General features: G+C 44.4%; 1 protein-coding gene across 7 annotated transcripts in view; it reads right to left on the reverse strand.

Annotated features, from left to right (window-relative positions):
* Positions 1-5,082: 5,082 nt before the first annotated feature.
* The window catches only part of CLDN34 (claudin 34), a 249,360-nt gene continuing 233,038 nt past the window's right edge, over positions 5,083-21,404 (reverse strand). For 6 of the 7 annotated variants that reach the window (XM_085620454.1, XM_085620453.1, XM_085620458.1 and 3 more), the window contains one exon: positions 5,083-6,766. In XM_085620454.1, the coding sequence (XP_085476580.1) occupies positions 5,896-6,693 (798 nt within the window). In that variant the 5' untranslated portion in view covers positions 6,694-6,766 and the 3' untranslated portion in view covers positions 5,083-5,895. Of the gene's footprint in view, positions 6,767-7,457; positions 7,583-21,404 lie in introns of those variants that run through there. The other variant, XM_085620459.1, reaches the window with a different exon arrangement.

The raw sequence follows: 21,404 nt of genomic DNA on the forward strand, positions 1-21,404 counted from the left end.
GAAATTTTAATCATAAAAAACCATTGAAATTCCCCCGTTATAGTTAGTGCAGGCAACTATAACTCACGCGACCGCAATCCTCTGCTGATGACATATGTGTCTTTATGAAAAAAAAATATTTGTAATATATGTATAGCTAAAATTTAATGGAAGAAGACATGGGCAAATAATTGTCTAAATACAGTATTAGCATCAGCAGAGGATTGCGGTCGCGTGAGTTATAGTTGCCTGCACTAACTATAACGGGGGAATTTCAATGGTTTTTTATGATTAAAATTTCCGCTAACTATAACATGTGTGAAACCTATGGTTTTTTCAGTGAATTTGCAAGGTTTTTTAAATGCTAATTCCTAACTATAACGTGTGTGAAACCTATGGTTTTTTCAGTGAATTTGTACGGTTTTTTAAATGCTAAGTTACTTTACGCCATTCGTGGCGTGCGCGCCCAGTTAACGCAGTTCGTTCTATGCGCGCGCGGTGCGCTTCGCGCACCGTGCGCGCACAGTGAGCACGCGGTGCGCTTCGCGCACCGCGCGCCCACTTTACGCAGTTAGTGCCGTGCACGCACGGTGGTCAGGCGGTGCGCTGCGCGCACCGCGTGCCCACGTTACGCGGGATGGGCCATGTACGCACGATGCGCTTCACGCACAGTGCGCACATGGAGGACATATTATGCGCTTCGTTGTGAAAGGTAATCATTTATATTTTCATTTGAGATATATATGCCATACACAAAATGGGCCCGGCGGGCACCTTTTGCACACGGGGTGGGGATAGTGTGGATAGTTTTTTTTTTTTTATAAATTTTTACCGTACGCGTAAGCGGCGATTTTTCGAAAAAAAATAAAATTGAATTTTTGGTCTTGGGGGTTCTTTGGGGACACCATCATCAATGCTAGGTGGTTAGGAACTGAATACATTGCCCCTTTAGATGTTTTTTGCCTTTGTTTTTGCTGCCTCACTCAGAGTGCGAGAGAGAAAATGGCGGCCGCCGCTTCCTGGTTTCGACCGATTCGAATGTTTACTTAGATCTAACAGCCAATCAGAATCTCGCTCGCGCACGGCACCGTACGCGTACGGTAAGCTTACCGTAAGCGCACGGTAAGCGCACCGTAAGCTGCCACAGATATATATTGATTTAAATGCTATTTTCTCAGGATCTACTGAACAGATTTACACCAAACCTACAAAAGGCACTTCCTTGACCTGAGGACTACCTCTCTGCCAAATTTCAAGTAACTCTGTTCAGCCGTTCGGGCTGTAGCTGTGTCTAAAGGTCCTATGGAAAAATGCATGGGAAAAACGCGTTTTGGGACCCCCCTTTTTTCTCAGCCCCCGCTTGACGAATCCCCCCGAGACTTTCAGGGTAGGAGCGTAGCGCCCCACCTATTTTGAAAATTTCGCGAGGATTCGTCGACCGGCGCCAAAGTTATTCCAAATAGAATGTTGCGGATTTCCTATGGAAACAGGGTCCTAACTATAACTATCTACTGGCGACCGCCAGTAGATAATTCACAGAAACAAGCACAGGTAACAGTAATATTATAGATAAGCTGACATTTCACTCGTACAAAACCTGTGAAATTCAGCTGTTATAGTTAGCTGAGCTAACTATAACTCGCGCTCCTGCAATGCAGTGCTGATGTCACATTTTACATCACTCATGACATGGTAAGTGACATCACTGATGACATCATCCAGTGACTGAGTGTTTCTAAAAAATGTAAGAATGTTATATATAAATATAGATAGACAGATATATAGATATAGATAGATAGAAATCAAGGTGCATACTCCAAATGCACCTCTTGCCGCGCTCTCGATTGGGGAATGAAGTCCCCTTGTGGGTCCCTGGGGGCCAACTAGCCCTCCTGTTACCTCTAGCAAGCCCCACACAGCTGGATTGCTGAGAGGTGGTCAGAGGTCACGCCCCCTTACTCCACCACTCTGCAAAAACACCTCCTGGTGCACTGCAGCTCAGGGGATGAAGTCCACTTTCGTCCTGAGGTCTTCAGGACGCAAAGGGACCTCATTGCCCCACCAGCAGTGCACTGAAAGGCACCTCTCAATATCTAAGCGAGATTGTTTCAATTATTTCTTCGATGTTATATACCTTGGATTTTACCAATCATATAAAGAGCTTAATCTCAGTGCAAATCACGCAACATATACTAAAAAATCCTAAAAAAGCACCCCACCCAATCAAACCATGACTACCATCCTGTGAAAAAAATAGTGTAAAAAACAGTATAATTCTTCTTCCTGATTCCGACCATAAGGTGCTGATGTTCTTATATTAAGTATGTGACCAGATTCCCTTTGTCCTAGCTTTCGCTCTCGATCACCTCCCCATTCATTTAGTTCAATTTGTTCAATTGCATATTATATATAATATATATTGAGAGGTTCAGGGATTAGGTATCTAGTTGAATGTAAGCCCACTAGAGGGCATAAATGTCTGACAGAAATACTATAATGAATTTAGTTGAGATCAGCCATCAAGGTGTGATAAATATATATATTCACTGAGAAAACAAGTTACAGGGACTTTTTAGTTAGAAAATAACATTAAAAAAACATAGAAATTCACTGAAAAAAAATCAAAGGTTTAGTGGACGTTAAAGTTAGGCTCAAAGTTCACTCGTACAAAACCAGTAAAATTCAGCAGATTTAGTTACCTCAGCTAAATTTAACTTTAACTTATGCCTCCACAATACACTGCTTACAACCTTGCATTTTACATCACTCATGACCTGGTCAGTTGCATCACTGATTACATCTCAGATGACATTGCGATTTCATATAGCATTAGGCGCTGGTTCAGCCACCTTCAGCCACTAAATTTCTTTGGACTATGAATGACGGATTTTTGTCTGGTTAGATGTGCACATCTGCCTAAAAATAAGTGCACTTCAATTATTTGGCTCGCATACCAACTTTTTTCTTCAATTCTTTATTATTTTATTAGGTTTTTTTTAGCCATCGTTGTCTGTTTTCACTATGTCTTCAGGTTAAACGATGACTAAGTCAATGGCTCCTTTCTTTTGCACCAACAAGAATCCTATTTTCCTGTGATGTTTATTCATGCTAAAATGGTTTTCTATATTAGTTCTGTAACTGCTAAGAAACTCCCATATTCTTCAATTAAAATTATATTCCAGTATTCATTTTTGTAAATCTACCATTTTTATTATAAGCAGCATTCAGGCATATTTTATAGTTTGTTTCTTCTTTTTTTGTGGCATATGATTACAACAAAATATTTAAAAACAACTATTGTATCAGCTTGTTAAAGGCAGAACTATTGGCTTTGCCAAGAGTGTTTGCTATTGTGGTGGTGGTTGCTACACTCGAGTTAAAGTATTTCCTGAGTTATAGTAGTAGCTTTTTCTGACTCTTCTTGTAATGCATGAGTAATATATGAGGTTTATGTAACTTTTCATTTCTCATCCTTCTTCCACAAATTAAATTTTAATTCATGTAATAATAGAAATAATCTACATGGAAGGGACAAAGGAACACCTGCAATTAGGTGGTGTAAAGAACTGCTTCGAATAAAGCCACGTTTTAAGGGCTTTCCTGAAGGTCAAACTTCTGACTCTGCTGCCAATTTCCTTTGGGAATTTTGCTGTAAAATGCACTACTTGGTGCCATTTTACAATTTTTTTCAGTGGGGGGGCCTTTCTGCCCCTGCAGATCCAAACATCTCTCATGAGAGCCAGGCCCAAAAGGTTCAGGAATGTTTTTCACCCTAATGAATGATAAATTTAATTATTTTGTAAAGGACATCATGGGCCACACATAACATGTGCCACACTCTTAGTGCTTCTGAAAAGTGTATCTGTCTGTTGTGACACAAAGTGCACAGGATCAGGCCTCACATGGCAGAACAATTTTGCAAATTAAACAGATCACCAGGGGCGGCATTAAAGTTAATGCCCTGTGGGTGTGCACCCTCTCACTGTGTCCCTGGGGCACTTTTGTATTACAGAAAGGGCTGCAGACACTTGTGCTATTTTAAACTGAGCCTAGTGGGGGATGAGCCACTGGGGACTCATGTGAGATGCTTGATGCTGGCTCAGCTCGAGGTCTTATTGGGCTCTCGAGCCCAAAAGAAGCGCAGCTTTCATGTGGTTTCTGCCAAACAAAAGCTGCAACTCTCTAACCTCATGCACCGAGAATGAAAGACATTTGGGCACATACAGAGCGAAAGAGAACCATCTAGTAGCTGAACTGTACAATGTGAAAGAAGAAAACCTGGCCTCAATCCCATCTTACCCACTTGAGCAAACACTGTGATCCTCGTCAGATATTTTACGTCACCAAGCCTCCCTCTTTTTCACAACATATTTGAGAGCACCTTCAAATACGTGAGTTCAGGATACACACTGGGGTGTGGCAGAGATGGGCGGGGCAGGAATGTTTCGAAGTTCATGTTTAAAAACGATCACTTTTAATAAATAGCTTTCATTGTAGTGATATTAATCTAATATACTGTGGTTAAACGCTTCTAAAATGTTAAAGAATACTCGTTTTGGAATGATGGGCAACTTTTGAAGATTTTTAAATGCAATGTGTTGCATGATTTTCAAGTAAAACATTTTCACGCTCGGCTCGTGCACTTACATGTAGAGTTAATCTCTCGACTCAGCTGTCCCTGTTGATTTATTGACTCGCCCTCCTCTAAATGGGCCTTCCCCGGTCTCCACCATTAACCCTTCCCACCCCAAACGCTCCCCATAGAGCCCCCCCACTGGCCTCTTATAGTCCAGGTGTTAACTAAAGATGGTAACACCCTACTGTTATGTTAGCGACTGCATTCGGATTAAATGCCTCAAGTAACGCGATTAAAAACCTAGTTTAAATTACTGGTAAATTACGTTTTCCAACCAAAATGTCCCCTTTTAATTAAAAATGGTACTTACCTGACCTTGTCTGTTGCGTTCTCTTCACCTCGTTCTTTCCAATCACCTCAGACCAGCTCACGCATGAGAAATCAGGCGTCCTCAAAGGAAAACACATTTTACACACACAAAAATCAACATTGTAGATTTGCTTAAAAAAAGTCTTCAAATGCCGAAATCACGTTTCCATCATGTTTATTAATGCACGTGTGCCTGTTCTAAGTCCATTTTTGTTGCAGATACGCGTGTTTGTGTACATGAAGAGAAAAGAGCAATTAAAAGCTCCCCAGATAAATTATCAACGAGTATTTCACTGAAAGGTTTGTAAAATACAAAGTGTTCTTTCCGTACAAAGCTGTAGATTTCGTACGTTTGATAGGGGCACTTATGAGTTCGTTCCAGCTATATGAGAACATATGCGTCCCTGATGTGTGGAAAAGTGCTGTGTGCTGTACACGAACAATCAACAATTGCTTGGTAAACATTATGCCGCATATGGTCCTCATTTCAACCAGGGTAAAAGGCGGACACTTTCACACATGGAAAAGTACGGGAGATCCAACCTGCAGGATTCAACCCCTGTGCGTCTCCCGCCGATGCAGCCGATGTCCTGTTTCTTTATCCACAGAGCACCTGCGACATTTCATAAGCTCGTAAGTGAACGTAAACCTAAAATAGCAGTATTGTTTGAAACTCGTTATATACAATTCTTTCAAGTTGCATTTCTCTGGAGCAAGTTGTCTCGCTCAGAGTTTTCTGCAGCCCTCGTGGTGTGAGAAGGCGCCACACTTGGCTCCCTGGGCGAATTAAAAGCAAACACTTTCATGTATTGTCCTACCACCACAATTATTTTTAGAAGCCAAATCTTGGCATACACACATACTTGTAAACAAACAACACAAGGGGTTCTACCTGCGCAATGATTTTTGGCACTGAGTGTTTGTTAGTCAATGACCTGAGTGCAAACGTGTTCAACCAGGAACTGTCTTTTCTAGAGGTAATCTTGTTCATAGGCGGTGTTGGTAATGCCGTTGCTTTGAAGGGTCTGGTCTCCAGTGGTCTGCACCGAATGAAAGCTTCGGGTGCGACTGGTCCTCCTCGTACTTATACTCCAGCCATCCAATGAAGCCACATCGTCTTGAGAGACCGGGTGAACCTTATGGTCTACTGGGTTGGGCAGCTTGTAGCTAAGCAGGAAGCAACCACTTACGATCAGTAGGATAGCCGATACGATCCCAATGGGAATGGCCGCCCCAACCTCCTGCGACTCTGGACTGGAGGGCATGTAGAATGTTGCGGGAAAGGAGATGCTAGTGTTCTGCGCCACCGAGTGGAAGTTCCACGCCACAGGGATCAAGACACTCAGGCCAGCTCCCACGTTCAAGATCCCCCCAGCTCTAAACCAATAGAGGATCAGTGTCTCATGAGGAGTTCCTTGATACACGTTTTTCAGGGCGTAGACGGTGGCCATCTTGGCAAACAGTCCCAGAATAATGGCCACCACCATAAGTCCCTGGCCCACAAAGATCTCCGTGGGGACAAAGTCCTGCTGGCTGCTGAATTCCTGACAGTACATGGTCTTCAGGTCGGAAGACACCTTGACTTTGCTGAAGAAGCAAGTTCGCCATATGCCGATCCAGGCCTTACCAGAGGTGATGACGGTGGTGTTGGTGACATTCCATACTCGCCACTGCACAAGTCCAGTCACGATGGAGGAGAGAATCCAGCCCGCAACGGAGAACGCGAACCCAGCCAGCTGGAGGTTGGCAGTATGAGCAAGGTAGGGCATTGCCTGGGCTACAAGTCCGTGCGGCCTGTCACGAGGATCTTCCCAGCTCGGCCATACAGGTATCCCAGGCTCTCTGAAAAAGATGAAGTTATATTTGTGAATACACGCTCCTCGATGTAATCGAAAGCTCTGACGGATGGCATTTATGGAAATGAGGCATGCTATTTACTTCTTCTAACAAACGAACAAGCCGCCTGACTGCATTTTTCCAATTCTTGCCAAAGACATTCCTGAGCACATGAACTTTGATGTTTAGCATTTTCTACACACCCAACATCTACAATTTAGTCCAGCTTTACATGTTATTGTAATAATGTATGACCCCAGAAAAAGCCTTTGGTGGAGGGTCCCTTTATCACACCTGAAATATCCACATACAAAAATATTGCATCTACAGTATCATCAAAGACTATATTTCTAGGTGGTAACTAGGTTACAACATACCATTAGATGATGCAGAAAACATATTCACAGGTGGTTGTTAAAATGAGTGTACTATACCTACAATTATGCGTACCACTGCCCTCAAAGTGCTCGACACCTGGTGAAGGACTCAGTTCCCGCCAAAATACTCAACAAATGTAATCCAGCCGTCTGTGACCGTCACTCAGGTCAGAAATATCCAGTTTGTAAAATAAAAAAAATACAAATCAGCTGTTCAAAAATCATTGGTGGGTCAGAAGTATATCCCCGAACCCCAAAATCATGATTCAGGAGGTGTCCCTCTCCGCCCTCAACATTTTATAGATATTATGTAATCATACCGTCGACAGCTATGAGACCTTCTGTTGTCAGAGCCCGGGACGTCTTGCGATTGTCACAGGAGCTCTACCTGTGCTCTGGGGATGGCTAAAGTAAAAGGTACTCTGTATCCATGAGCACAGAAACACACCCGGCCCGGCAGCGCCATTTTAGCATTTCAAGAGCAGAGGCCGGCAGAAGAAACAAAACCCGTCTCCTGAGCCACCCTTGGCAACCGCCCTCTACGGTCGCTTATAGCTGCTCTCAAGGGCCGACTGACAGGCTAATGCAGCGGTGTTTAAAAGGTGAGCAATGTATACCTGTCAAATGCACAATGGGGAGTGTGACAACGGAGAAGAGCGCGTGCGGTGTTTTGGTTACCTCGTGTAGGGAACATTTAAAAAACATTTTAAATATATCTCTGGAAGTTCTCAGTAAAACATGGTGTATATTGTATAAAAAAGAAGTCCTCGTTCCATTTTATAGTTGATGAAATGCCTGAAAGTGTCGACGTTAATCAAACTGTGTGTATGCTCAACGTCTAATTGAAAGAAAGAACTGTTATAGATGTTTTAGATAAAATGAGGTACTTACATTGAATAGAATCTCTGGTATGAAATGTTCATCTAGAAAAGCACGCAATGTAAATTGTTAATTCCTTCGATGCACGTGATGAGAAACGAAATCATAACACATAAGCATTGGCAAAGCCAACAGGCGCGGCATTGCCTGCTAGTCTTTTGGCTATGTTAATGCTTGTTTTGTAAGTTTTTTGTAAAACATTATTATGGGGGGATCTGCCAGGCGCCGCAAAACACATATTGCCTTGACAGTTCCTAGGAACTGAAACGAACTACCATGTGTGCGGTTGTGTACCTGTGAAGGCGCAGAATGCTGTCAATCACAGTGAAGTTAGCCAATGGGTGATGTAGGCTGACCATTGCCCCATGGTGTATGCTGTAGAGGGTGGAAGAAAAATGTGACTGACAGAACGACAGACCCATGGATGAAGATGGCTGCTAAAAGCTCCTATGAGTAAGTATATTATGAATATAATTTTAATAAAATCAAAATGTGTCAGCTAGCGCCAGACCTAAGAATAGCAAAGCTGTAGCCACAATTAAAGAGGATTTTACAGTTGGGCGGAAAGGTTTTCTGGTACCTTTGGTGAAGTAATATTTTGACTCCTCTCTCCTGGCAAACTTTCCATATCTGATGCATCTGTGAACATTCTGCCTTTCTTTGATGGTGGCACGATAAGCATTTGCCTAGTTTTGCCCTTTTGTAGAACTGCAGCTTCTCTCCTTTTCCCCATGAGTGGCGAGTCCCTGGCCTTCTAGGTTGACCATTGTCACTCCTTCACGGAGGACTTAAAAAATATCTCTGATGGGGTGCTACCAAACCCGCCTCCTTGTGCAAACCCTTTGTCTCTATGCACATGTTCCATTTCACTGTATAAACACTTGGACTAGGGGATATCGACGGTAACAGTGAACCCCCGATGTAATGTATTAAATGTAAATGTAAATAAATGTAGTGCATTTATATAGCGCTCCGCACACCCCCGAAAGGGTCTCTCAGGCGCTGTGCACATACCACTGTGGAACCCTTCCTGGCCTTTCCCTGTGAAGTGCCCACTCCTGGGCACCCCCAAGGTGAAAGCCAGGCATCCTACCGCTTTTGGGGCCGTTGTGGAGATTAAGCAAGCTATTGCCCAGAGTTGCAGAGTGAGACCCATGATTAGAATATGCACCGAGGCCGAAGCGGGAATTGAACCCTGGTCCGGGCCAGACCTTTGCATCAGGGTCTGCCGCTCTAAGGTTAATTGGTTTGTAAAGTGCAGCAACTTTCTCTCATGGTTAGCATTACACATGGTGTCCAGAGGGGGCAGCCAAAGGAGTAGCCCAAAAAATAAGATGCCCCCTACTTTGACCCATATCCTAAGTGGCACTCAGTGAGGAAGCGGAACAATTGAGCCCGGCACTCATTTGGTGGCGTCCTCGAGGGAATCCTGAAAGTAGTGTGTCTAAATCGTGCCTTTTACACCTGTATTCTCTGTGAATTTGCTCATCCATCTGTTCATCCTACTCCCTGTCCTTCCTTTCTTTCTTTCATCCTTCCTTCTCTTCACCCGTCCATTCACCCATCATCTTTCTCTCCATCCTTCCTTCTCTCCATCCATCCTTATGTCTCTCCATCCATGCTTCTTTCCCTTCATCCTTACTTCTATTCATCCATTATCTTTACTTCAATCCACCCTTTTGTTCATCTTTCATCCTTCTCTCCAGCATTCCAGCCATCCATCCCTTCATCCGTCCATCCAGCCACCTATCAATCCCTTCATCGCTATATATAGATAGCTAAGGACACAGATCCCCGTGGTGCATCTGCGAAGTCATGTGCCACCAGCAATGCCGTGATTGGCTGACCATAACAGGACCGGGAGGTTACTGTCGCCATTTTAAGTATCGGGGAATGGTCCCGGGGCCTAAAAAAAATTCTGCAAAGTGATTAAAGGGTAGAGGTACCCTGACCTCATGGGTGTGTTAGAGGAGAGTCAGAGGAACCTATGTTGGGTACGAAATTGAGTTACATCGTTTTTTCCCACCTGGGAAATCCAAGGAGCTCAGAGTGGCCCCTGTGTAAATCTGTGATGGATCAACAAATCTTGAGGCACTTTGGGGAAAAAAAACCTTTCAGACCCGCTCAAACCCACACGTGTACCCTCACACCCATTTACAGACCCAAACAGGCATTCACACCCTCACTCACAGACCTACGCAGGCATTCAAGTGGAAAAAGATATGAAGGGGAAATTTCGGATTAAGTAACAGCTACTAAAGGCTGAATTTTAGATTACTATCCAATGAATAGCGAACTCATATTCAGTTTCCATAGGAAACTTTAACTGTAAGATATGTAACTAGATATATATTATTATATATTCAATTACCTGATGTGATGGCAAAAACGGATATTAGCTACTATAGCTGAGATTGAGTTCAAAATTGTGTATATTTTATGGGTTGATCTGTCCGATAAATCAAGAACACATCAATTTGTAAATTATCTGTTACAAATACTCAAGTGTACTGAATATGTATATTATGGGAATTTAAATGAATTAATGTATATTTTATTCATTTAAACAAAATGTGCAATTCTTTATATTGACATTAGAAGGTGCATTGAATTTAATTACATTTATTTTTTCAATTGTTTGACATTAACCCCTTCAGTGCCACGCCCTTTATCCGCCCTGTGCCGGGCGTTACATTAGCGGGCGGGGTTCATGACGAGATAGTCTCGTCATGGGCACAGCGCAACCGTGCTCCATGACGAGACTATCTCGTCATGGGCACTGAAGAGGTTAAGATTTTCACTAAGCTCTTCAATTAATTTTGAATAAGAGTATGTTTTCTATTTTCATTGAAATGTAAAGGCTCCTATGTGTCACGTGATCTAGACCAAGTGTGGTAGAAATGTGTTGTGTTTTCTCTGCATCACTGCCAAATAAATATTTGCAAAAACAATCCGTCGGTGTGGCTCATCTTTCCAAAACCAGAGAAAGAAGGTTGGGATACGGACAATTTGTGAACAGCGTGATGTCTGCCGTTGGAGCCCCGGTCCACAGTTTGGGCGTCTTTTGGCGTCTCTTCATTTTATATATATATATATATATATATATATATATATATATATATATCCACTCCCCCTCGGCATCACAAGGAAGTAGAGTACACACCGGATTCCAGGAAGCTGTGCTTTATTTAAAACCATTGGCATTCAGCATGACGCGTTTCGTAGTTAAACTTCCTCAGATGCCGCCAACAAGATTTGCAAATTGTTTTCCAGCCCACTATTTGAAGCTGCATGCCCCCATGCGATTGGCTGAGGCATCGCTGGCGTTGTTGTGCACGGGAAAACCCGAACCCAGGAATCTGAGTCCGTGCGGAGCAGACACCAAAATGTAAGTACTGGCCCTGGTGGGCGTTGTCTGCTCCCTTCACCCCATGCTAGCCTTGACGTTCTAATTGTGGGCCGAATGACAGCTCCCCAGGTCCCTCACCCCACCGCTGGAGTCCCGAATCAGGCCAGAGGACACTGCTTAGGTAAGCGATGCATTCCCACGAAATCGTAGTCCATTGATTCAACGGCTGGGCACAGTCCGGGTATGTGGCAGTCTGGCGTTACTAAAAAGTTTTTAGTTCCCCCAAAAAAGTTGCCACAGAGTCCGCCGGACACTTGGGGGGTGGGCACTCCATAGGTGCTTGTGGCCGCACCTCAAACATCCACTCCACACTCCCTCGACATCACAAGGAAGTAGAGTACACACGGGATTCCAGGAAGCTGTGCTTTATTTAAAACCATTGGCATTCAGCATGATGCGTTTCGTAGTTAAACTTCCTCAGATGCCGCCAACAAGATTTGCAAATTGTTTTCCAGCCCACTATTTGAAGCTGCATGCTCCCATGCGATTGGCTGAGGCATCGCTGGCGTTGTTGTGCACGGGAAAACCCGAACCCAGGAATCTGAGTCCGTGCGGAGCAGACACCAAAACGTAAGTACTGGCCCTGGTGGGCGGTGTCTGCTCCCTTCACCCCATGCTAGCCTTGATGTTCTAATTGTGGGCTGAATGACAGCTCCCCAGGTCCCTCACCCCACCGCTGGAGTCCCGAATCAGGCCAGAGGACACTGCTTAGGTAAGCGATGCATTCCCACGAAATCGTAGTCCATTGATTCAACGGCTGGGCACAGTCCGGGTATGTGGCGGTCCGGTGTTACTAAAAAGTTTTTAGTTCCCCCCAAAAAGTTGCCACAGAGTCCGCCGGACACTTGGGGGGTGGGCACTCCATAGGTGCTTGTGGCCGCACCTCAAACATCCACTCCACACTCCCTCGGCATCACAAGGAAGTACAGTACACACGGGATTCCAGGAAGCTGTGCTTTATTTAAAACCATTGGCATTCGGCATGGCGCGTTTCGTAGTTAAACTTCCTCAGATGCCGCCAACAAGATTTGCAAATTGTTTTCCAGCCCACTATTTGAAGCTGCATGCCCCCATGCGATTGGCTGAGGCATCGCTGGCGTTGTTGTGCACGGAAAACCCGAACCCAGGAATCTGAGTCCGTGCGGAGCAGACACCAAAACGTAAGTACTGGCCCTGGTGGGCGGTGTCTGCTCCCTTCACCCCATGCTAGCCTTGATGTTCTAATTGTGGGCCGAATGACAGCTCCCCAGGTCCCTCACCCCACCGCTGGAGTCCCGAATCAGGCCAGAGGACACTGCTTAGGTAAGCGATGCATTCCCACAAAATCGTAGTCCATTGATTCAACGGCTGGGCACAGTCCGGGTATGCGGCAGTCCGGCGTTACTAAAAAGTTTTTAGTTCCCCCAAAAAAGTTGCCACAGAGTCCGCCGGACACTTGGGGGGTGGCCACTCCATAGGTGCTTGTGGCCGCACCTCAAACATCCACTCCACACTCCCTCGGCATCACAAGGAAGTAGAGTACACACGGGATTCCAGGAAGCTGTGCTTTATTTAAAACCATTGGCATTCGGCATGACGCGTTTCGTAGTTAAACTTCCTCAGATGCCGCCAACAAGATTTACAAATTGTTTTCCAGCCCACTATTTGAAGCTGCATGCCCCCATGCGATTGGCTGAGGCATCGCTGGCGTTGTTGTGCACGGGAAAACCCGAACCCAGGAATCTGAGTCCGTGCGGAGCAGACACCAAAACGTAAGTACTGGCCCTGGTGGGCGGTGTCTGCTCCCTTCACCCCATGCTAGCCTTGATGTTCTAATTGTGGGCCGAATGACAGCTCCCCAGGTCCCTCACCCCACCGCTGGAGTCCCGAATCAGGCCAGAGGACACTGCTTAGGTAAGCGATGCATTCCCACGAAATCGTAGTCCATTGATTCAACGGCTGGGCACAGTCCGGGTATGCGGCGGTCCGGCGTTACTAAAAAGTTTTTAGTTCCCCCAAAAAAGTTGCCACAGAGTCCGCCGGACACTTGGGGGGTGGGCACTCCATAGGTGCTTGTGGCCGCACCTCAAACATCCACTCCACACTCCCTCGGCATCACAAGGAAGTAGAGTACACACTGGATTCCAGGAAGCTGTGCTTTATTTAAAACCATTGGCATTCGGCATGACGCGTTTCAGAGTTAAACTTCCTCAGATACCGCCAACAAGATTTGCAAATTGTTTTCCAGCCCACTATTTGAAGCTGTATGCCCCCATGCGATTGGCTGAGGCATCGCTGGCGTTGTTGTGCACGGGAAAACCCGAACCCAGGAATCTGAGTATATATATATATATATATATATATATATATATATATATATATATATTACCTCATATATGACTTCCTTGATAATATCACTGCATCCCACTTGTGGCCTAAAGTAGCTATATATCACCCTTTCCATGCACTGCTAATTATCTCACATATTACATCACTAATGACGTGTTCTATGAAATCATTGATAACATTACTGCAACATCTGAAATGACATCATTGATGACAACACTGCGTGGGTTTTATGGGGGGATTCAGTAAACAGACACCTTGTTCCTTTGCTGCTGTGGAGATGGGGGGAGGTATTCTGACAAACTCCCTCAGACACCTCCTCCCCCGCTGCCCACTGTGCTCATGGCTGACCACATCATTTCCTGCTGATGGTGTTTGCTCATGTCTGTGGCTAACGTCTGCAGCTCCCCGTCTTGCCTATTGCTTCACCTTGCTGGTATGTTCCATACATGCAGTGCATACTGTCCGCTGCTTAGTCTCAATAAGAATACATAACAGTGATGTATGGAATGGTTGAATGAATCTCAGGCGCTAGTAATCACTCTGGTGGCATCTCAATTCATTGTCTTTGCACACCATGCCACCTCAGTTTGGATCCAGCTATATGCTAATCAGTCTTGACCTGACTCCAAAGGGAACAGACCTGCACTTCCAAGCCAGGTCCTCCTTGAACTAGAACACAAGCAACCCAGGACTGGTTTCCCCATTGTTATGGGCTCATCAGCAGTGTACAGCTTGGTTCCAGTTACACAGTGTGAGCAGGATCCAAGTCTGGGCAAGCCTGTCCCACTTAGGGCAACACAATAAGTGTACAAAACAGTGATGGATGGAATGCTTGGATTAATCTCAGCCACTGGTAATCACTCGGGCTGCATCCCATTCCATTGTTATTTTGCTCACCATGCCACCACAGTTTGGACCCAGCTATATACAAATCAGACTTGACCCTCCTCCAATCGGAATAGTCCAGCCCGAACTGCCAAGCCAGTTCCTCCCTGAACTGGAATACAAGCAACTCAAGACTGGTTTCACCCTATTTATGGGCTCATCAGCAGTGTACAGCTTGGTTCCAGTGACGTGTGCATAGGACCACATCTGGGCATACCGGTTCGACTTATGGTGGCACAATAAGTATACAGGACAGTGATGGATGGAATGCTTGAATCAATCTTAGCCACTGGTAATCACTCGGGCCGCATCTCAATCCATCATTCTTTTGCACACCATGCCACTTCCGTTTGGACCCAGTTATATGTCAAGTGGTCTTGACATTGCTCCAATCGGAACAGTCCAGACTGAACTGCCAAGCCATGTCCTACTTAAACTCAAGCAACCCAGGACTAGTTAAGCTCTCATCAGTCGGGTACAGCTTGGATTTAATGACACAGTGTACACTGGACCCACATCTGGGCATACCTGGCCCACCTAGGCGACAGAATAAGTATACAAAAGAGTGATGGATGGAATGCTGGAATTAATTTCAGCCACTAGTAATTACTCGGGCTGCATCTCAATCCATCGTTTTTTTGCACACCGTGTCACCTCAGTTTGGACCTACCTATTTGCAAATCAGTCTTGACCCTGCTCCAGTCGAAGCAGTCCAGCCCAAACTGTCAAGCCAGGTCGTCCCTGAACTGGAACACAAGCAACCCAGGCCTGGTGTTGCCCTAGTTTTTTGACATCACTGTACATGACGGGGGCATGGCTTATAGTTACTTTAAGGCACAAGGTTTATTTGCTTGAGATAACTGTATCTGATACATTTCATATTTTATATATATATATAAAATGGCTCTAAAGTGTGTGCTCATTTCAGAATCTCATTGAATTATTTCTTAATAGCACAGCAAAACCAGCTTGACAAAGGTATACCAAACATGGCAGGAAGCAGAAGTTTAGTCAGCATATAATCCTTTGTTGGTTTGGTGTAGATATCTACCATCGTTTTTGAAATATTAAAAGAGAAAGAAACCAAACAAACAAAATTCATGTTGACACATATACCTTCAAAACACATTCCTGTTGTGTACAGGAATGTCAGTCAACATTAGCTGGAACTGTCTATCTTACTCCTGATCACCAACGATGTGCCAGGTTTACGGAATGAAGTCCCAAGAACCAGATTGCACACCGCAAGTCTACTTTCACATTTACCATGTATTCTGGTCAACTATTTTCACCACACACTCACATAAGTGGTATTCCACTCGTACCCTCAAACTTTAATGGAACAGTGCTATCTGTAACAGAGCTCTCTAACACTCCTAAGCAACCATGTTATGCATAATCATGTCCTAACTTTTGCTCACCGGAAACCTGCCCCCTTACCAAACCAAATAAGAATGCAGGCCTTTGTGCCCACTGCAATACTTGCATTAGTGGCAAGCAGTCATGTCAATAGACTATCCAGTCAACGCTGTCACTCTCAAGCACTAGACCATCTACCAGGCCTGAGTTGCTAAGCTGCTCCATAGCTTCTCTTGCATTCGTATATGGTGCATCGACTTCAGCAGTCGGCAGTCTTCATCTGTTGCCACAAGTAGGTCATACATCTCTCAGTATTGCCCCAAGGAGTGTGGAAATATGGATTTTTCTGGTCAGTTATGTCCCCTATCTTGGACCCCAACGGTTCTATGTGCATGTTACAAGTACATGTATGTTCCCTCCAGTTCCAGTTATGAAGACGCAAATACATGTGCGTCCACCGTTAACATGTCCTCTGTTGATCCGCCATGAATGGGCCGGATATTCCATTCCTAAGTACGAAAGGCCACTGCCTTTATATGGTTCACTTATGCCATTTTTACAGTCCAGGCAAGTAGGCCCTGATTCTGTCATCGAACTCTTCTTGCTTTCCGTCTTTGAAGCTCCAGTCCGAGCCTGCATCTGTGACCATGAACTTTGTCTCATTCTCTGCGCGGCTCACGAAGCCTGACATCAGCTTGTTGCCTGCCAAGAACTGTATTTCACCTTCGAAAATTATCTGCTCCGCTCCCTGCCCAATGCATTCCTGTCTAGTAGCTTAAGTAAACATTCTTCCAGCTACCAAGCAAAGGCCCGACTTCTCTGTCTTCATACAAGTAATTCATAGCCCTGTTACTATGGAAGATTCCGCCCTCGCATCTAGTGCAGACACTTAGACGCTTGTACACGCACTAACCGTCAGTATAGTCAGTATAGAATAAGATTCTACTCTAAGAGACCTCTCTTTTGGATAACATAGTTCTTTAAACATAGGATGTTAGATATGATTTGGGATTAGGTTGACTTGACCCTCCAGACTTCTGTCGCCACATGTAGAGCTAAATGTCAAGTCCCCTTCACCCCCTAGTTGCACGTCAATCACACGTCATACTGCTGCGCGCGCATATCTGCCAAGTATTTCTGCTGACATTGCGAAATTCTTTCATGTAACCACCCTCTTATGACATCACATCTGATGACGTTCTTTCATCACTCCCAGTTACGCCTATTTTTGCTACGTATGAATATATTATCACCACTATCAATTGTTACGCCTCTTGTATTGGCCTCACTGTAATGCCTATTGTATAAAAGTAATTGATTGTCAATAACGTATGTACTTCACTTCCTGAACCTTCGTGGTGATGGAACCTGGAGCAACCGATTATAATCGACCATTGGAATAAAGCCCATTTAGAACCTCTAATACCACGGATCCTGCCTCTTATTTACTGAGCTATTTTTATTATGTTTCCGTATCAAATTAAGTCCCGGTAATTAAATTATTTACCACATGAATGGCGCCCGAATAGGGACACTTTCTCATCTCACGCGCCGGCGGTGCGTTGCAGGCCCGGTCTCCTGCCACAGCTGGACGGACAATAACGCGTACCAGCAGGATTTCCTGTGTCTCCCTCCGGTCAAGCGGGGGCGACTGAGGCTGCGATCAACACCCAGACGAGGCGGTGAGAAGTGCGAAGTATCCCGACCAGAGCCTAGCTGAGAGAGCAAGATCCGAGGTATACAGAGGCCCACCAGCTTCCGAAGTCCCAAGTCAAGTCCGGTTTCCGAAGTGTTCAAGTCGAGTCCAGTCCGGTTCAAGTTCAGTTCAGATCCGTTCCGAGGCCTTCCGTTCCGAGCTACCCGGTGAGTACCATTACTGGGGAGGCGTTCTGGCGTGCACATAAGTTGTGCCGGTCCAGACGGGTTTGGGTACACAAACCCGGTCTGCACTGTTTCAGCAGTGTATCTGTACTGTTTAGCAGTATATCTAGTATATCAAGTATATAAATTCAGAATAATTCAGTTCAAGTCGAGTATTATGTTTAGTGATTAAGTTTTCTTTAGATCGTCATCATTATTGTTGCTCAGTTAAATGTTAAATGTTAAATGTTTTTTAGTACGTTCTGCATATTGTGGTATGAATGACTGTTCATTATTGTGATTACTGTATTAAGTTTGTTCAAGATCAAGTATCAGATCAGTTCTCAATATGCCGCTCTTTTCGAAATTAAGACAGATCACAACTAGAAAAGGGGTACTCGAAGAAGCTGTTCCTATTCCTCCTAGGGACACTCCAGGGTACTTCATGTATCATAAACATGGCCTAGACGCCATATTATTTCTTGATCTATGGGTAGACTACACTAAGGAATTACCAGAAAGTCAGAGGTGGCCCGCAGCGGGGACCTGGGATGCAGAGTGCATCGTGAAAGTAGAGGAAGAATTATGGAAAAAGAAAGCTAGACAATCACAGAAAGACGCCATTGAATTATGGCGTAAAGAATCATATAGACGTACAGAAAAAGCACGTAGACAGGAAGAGAAGAGTAAAGAGAATTCCAATGAAGTCCGAGAAAATCTATTAATTGAAGAAGGTGCACGAGTGAAATCAGAACAAGTAGACAGACAAAGAAATGCCCTTATGAATGGTATGTATCCCCTTCTGGCCGAAGGATTACCTAAGGCTACCCCAGGGATACCAAAAGACTTGCCAACCCTATTATTTCCAATAAAGGTACATCCTAAGGGGCATCCTAGAACCGCAGAAGATGTTTTTCTTTCCTCATATTTAGATGACGCAGCTCCCGAGTATGCTCATCCCGCCCCACATAGACCGCCTGCCAGGGAGGTTCAACGCCAAGATCCAGTACCCGTATCGCTACAGCAACAAGTTCTGACACAAGTTCCGGCAAGCACATCTGTTTCTGCATCTGTTCCTACAGCTACTTCTATAGCTGTATCCACGCCTATAGTTGCTGTATCACGTTCAACGAATCCTTTCACACCCGATACCCCAGATGGGGCTACCGGAGGTGCTACCAATATCTTTTCTACGCCACCTAGAATAAATAAACTTACTTTTCAAGAGTCAGCACATTCACGTACCCCCAAACTCATAAATGCCCGTACGCTTAAGGAACTTCTTATAGATTGTAGATATGACCCTGTGCCCGGAAAAGAGGACGAAATGACCCTAGCATCATTACGTATCAGACGAGCCGCAGTGTATTTAGGGAAATTACCAGGAATGACTGCACATCTAGATAATATATATCATTTTGTCCAAACCGGGCGAGATTCTGAATGTATTAACAGAGCTATGGAATACCAGAAAGTGGAAATACAGGGGGAACTGTTGCGTTTCCTCATAAATTGTGTGATCAGAAATCAAGACCGACCGGGGGTAGACCCGGAAGCAATGCAGATTCTTACCAGATGGAGCCAGAATATATCAGAAGGGAGACATGATAAGCAAAACTGTATAATAGCCATGTGCCGAAAGATCCGTAAAGAAATAGAACGCCTACACGAAGAAAGATTAGCGGTAGACCAGTTCGAACAAAGCGAGGAAGAAGCATCGGGACTGCCCACAGGACAGTCAGAAACTATAGCCTATGTAGGTAGAAGAAGATCTTGTAATAGTACTAGATGTCTTACTGATCCGATACGTCCGATGTGTCTAGAAAATAACAGGAAATTTCAAACACCAATAATAAATATAAGGTCTAACGAGCATTCATTCCAAGCAGCAGATAAATTACTCCGAGAACGAAGGGGTTATCATTTTCTCGATTCTATGGATGAACAAGAATTAGCCAGGTCAGCTGTCCATTGGGTTGATAGTCCCGGGAAGTATAGTGATGACACAGTAGCACACACATTTTTGAATCTCACCCCAGATGAACAGCGTTTAGCTGGGATTTATATGATTCAACAACTTCTTATACTATATAAAAGCCAACATTCAGATCCTGGTCCCTTACCTGATATATTGACCGAATTACTCACGAATAGATGGAGAGGTTCAGGTACTAAGCTAATTAAAGAAATACTAGAATCAAGAAAGCAGTACATTCTTTTTATATGCCCAGAACATGTCTCACTGCCCATCAAGGAAAGAACCACGTATTACATGGACAGACAGAATCCCTTACGAGAAGTGCACCCAATAAAGGGCGAGGACAATGAGTTTAAACGTGTATATGTATATACGCCCATATCGAAAATAGAATTGTTGGAAATGAAGAAAGTGGTACCCAGTCATGACAAAGACCCAGCGGGTTTCCACCGAGAAATTAAAGACATGTTACTCATGGGAGAGTATACCTATCCCGACATTATGACAATATTAAAGGTATTGATGCCTGCTGGCATTTATGAAAAACTCAAGGAAAAAGAGTGGGAGGTAGGAGACCAAAAGATAGATTGGACAGCATTAGAAGCAGAAGAAAAGGCCCGAGGTCCAGGTTCGGGGCTTGGGGACAAAACTAAAGCACTACCAGGTCTACTAGTACAGGTACTGCCACGTTTATTAACCACGAAAAAGGAAGACTGGGGTGCAATTTCAGCCTGTAAACAAAAGCAAGATGAAGACACTAGTGATTTCTATGCACGATTTGAAAAATGTTTTGGTATAAATAGTGGTATAAAAGCAAGTAGCGAATCATACCCACATCTGTTTGTGACAAAATTAGTTGAAAATTCCTTGCCCCAAGTGAAGAACAGAGTATTAAAATTCGAGAGTACCTGGCAAGGTAACACTCCATCACAAATGTTACAAATGTTACAGTATCATCACAATAGAATTAGAGAGGAACAAGATCATGAACAAAGACGCATGAAAGACACGAAAATGAAAATGCTAGTCTCCCAGACAGTTCCAGTTGAAGGACATAAAAAGGGTACGACACATTCTGGCGATTTAGCGGGACCTGTAAAAGGGACATGCAACTATTGTAAACAACTAGGTCATCATGTACACGATTGTCCAGTCCTGAAGCGTAATATCGCCACGGGCATTACAAAAGAAAGACCACGGCCACTTAGACAGGATCAGAATGAACAAGGAGCCTTGCAGCATGCACAGTCCATGCCAGCTCCACAACAGACTATACAGTTTGTGCCAGCTGCACCAGCGCTGCCTGTTGCTGCCACGCAAACCACGACACGACAACTGTACCAGACCGCACAGTATGACTATCCTGATTATCAACGATATGCATGAACCAGCCTAGAGAGGGAAGTTGACTTACCCCTTATCGTGATCCCTGTAGATCAAGAAGGACCTTATGTACATAGTGAATTATTAGGCCAAGACAGGAAATTTTTACTCGATACAGGGGCAAGTCGAACAACCATAAAACGTAGTGAAGTTCCAGGGGCACCCCTCTCAGGCTCACAGAATATT

This window comes from Triturus cristatus, chromosome 8 (assembly GCF_964204655.1).
Source record: "Triturus cristatus chromosome 8, aTriCri1.1, whole genome shotgun sequence".
In the NCBI taxonomy this organism is placed as follows: domain Eukaryota; kingdom Metazoa; phylum Chordata; class Amphibia; order Caudata; family Salamandridae; genus Triturus; species Triturus cristatus.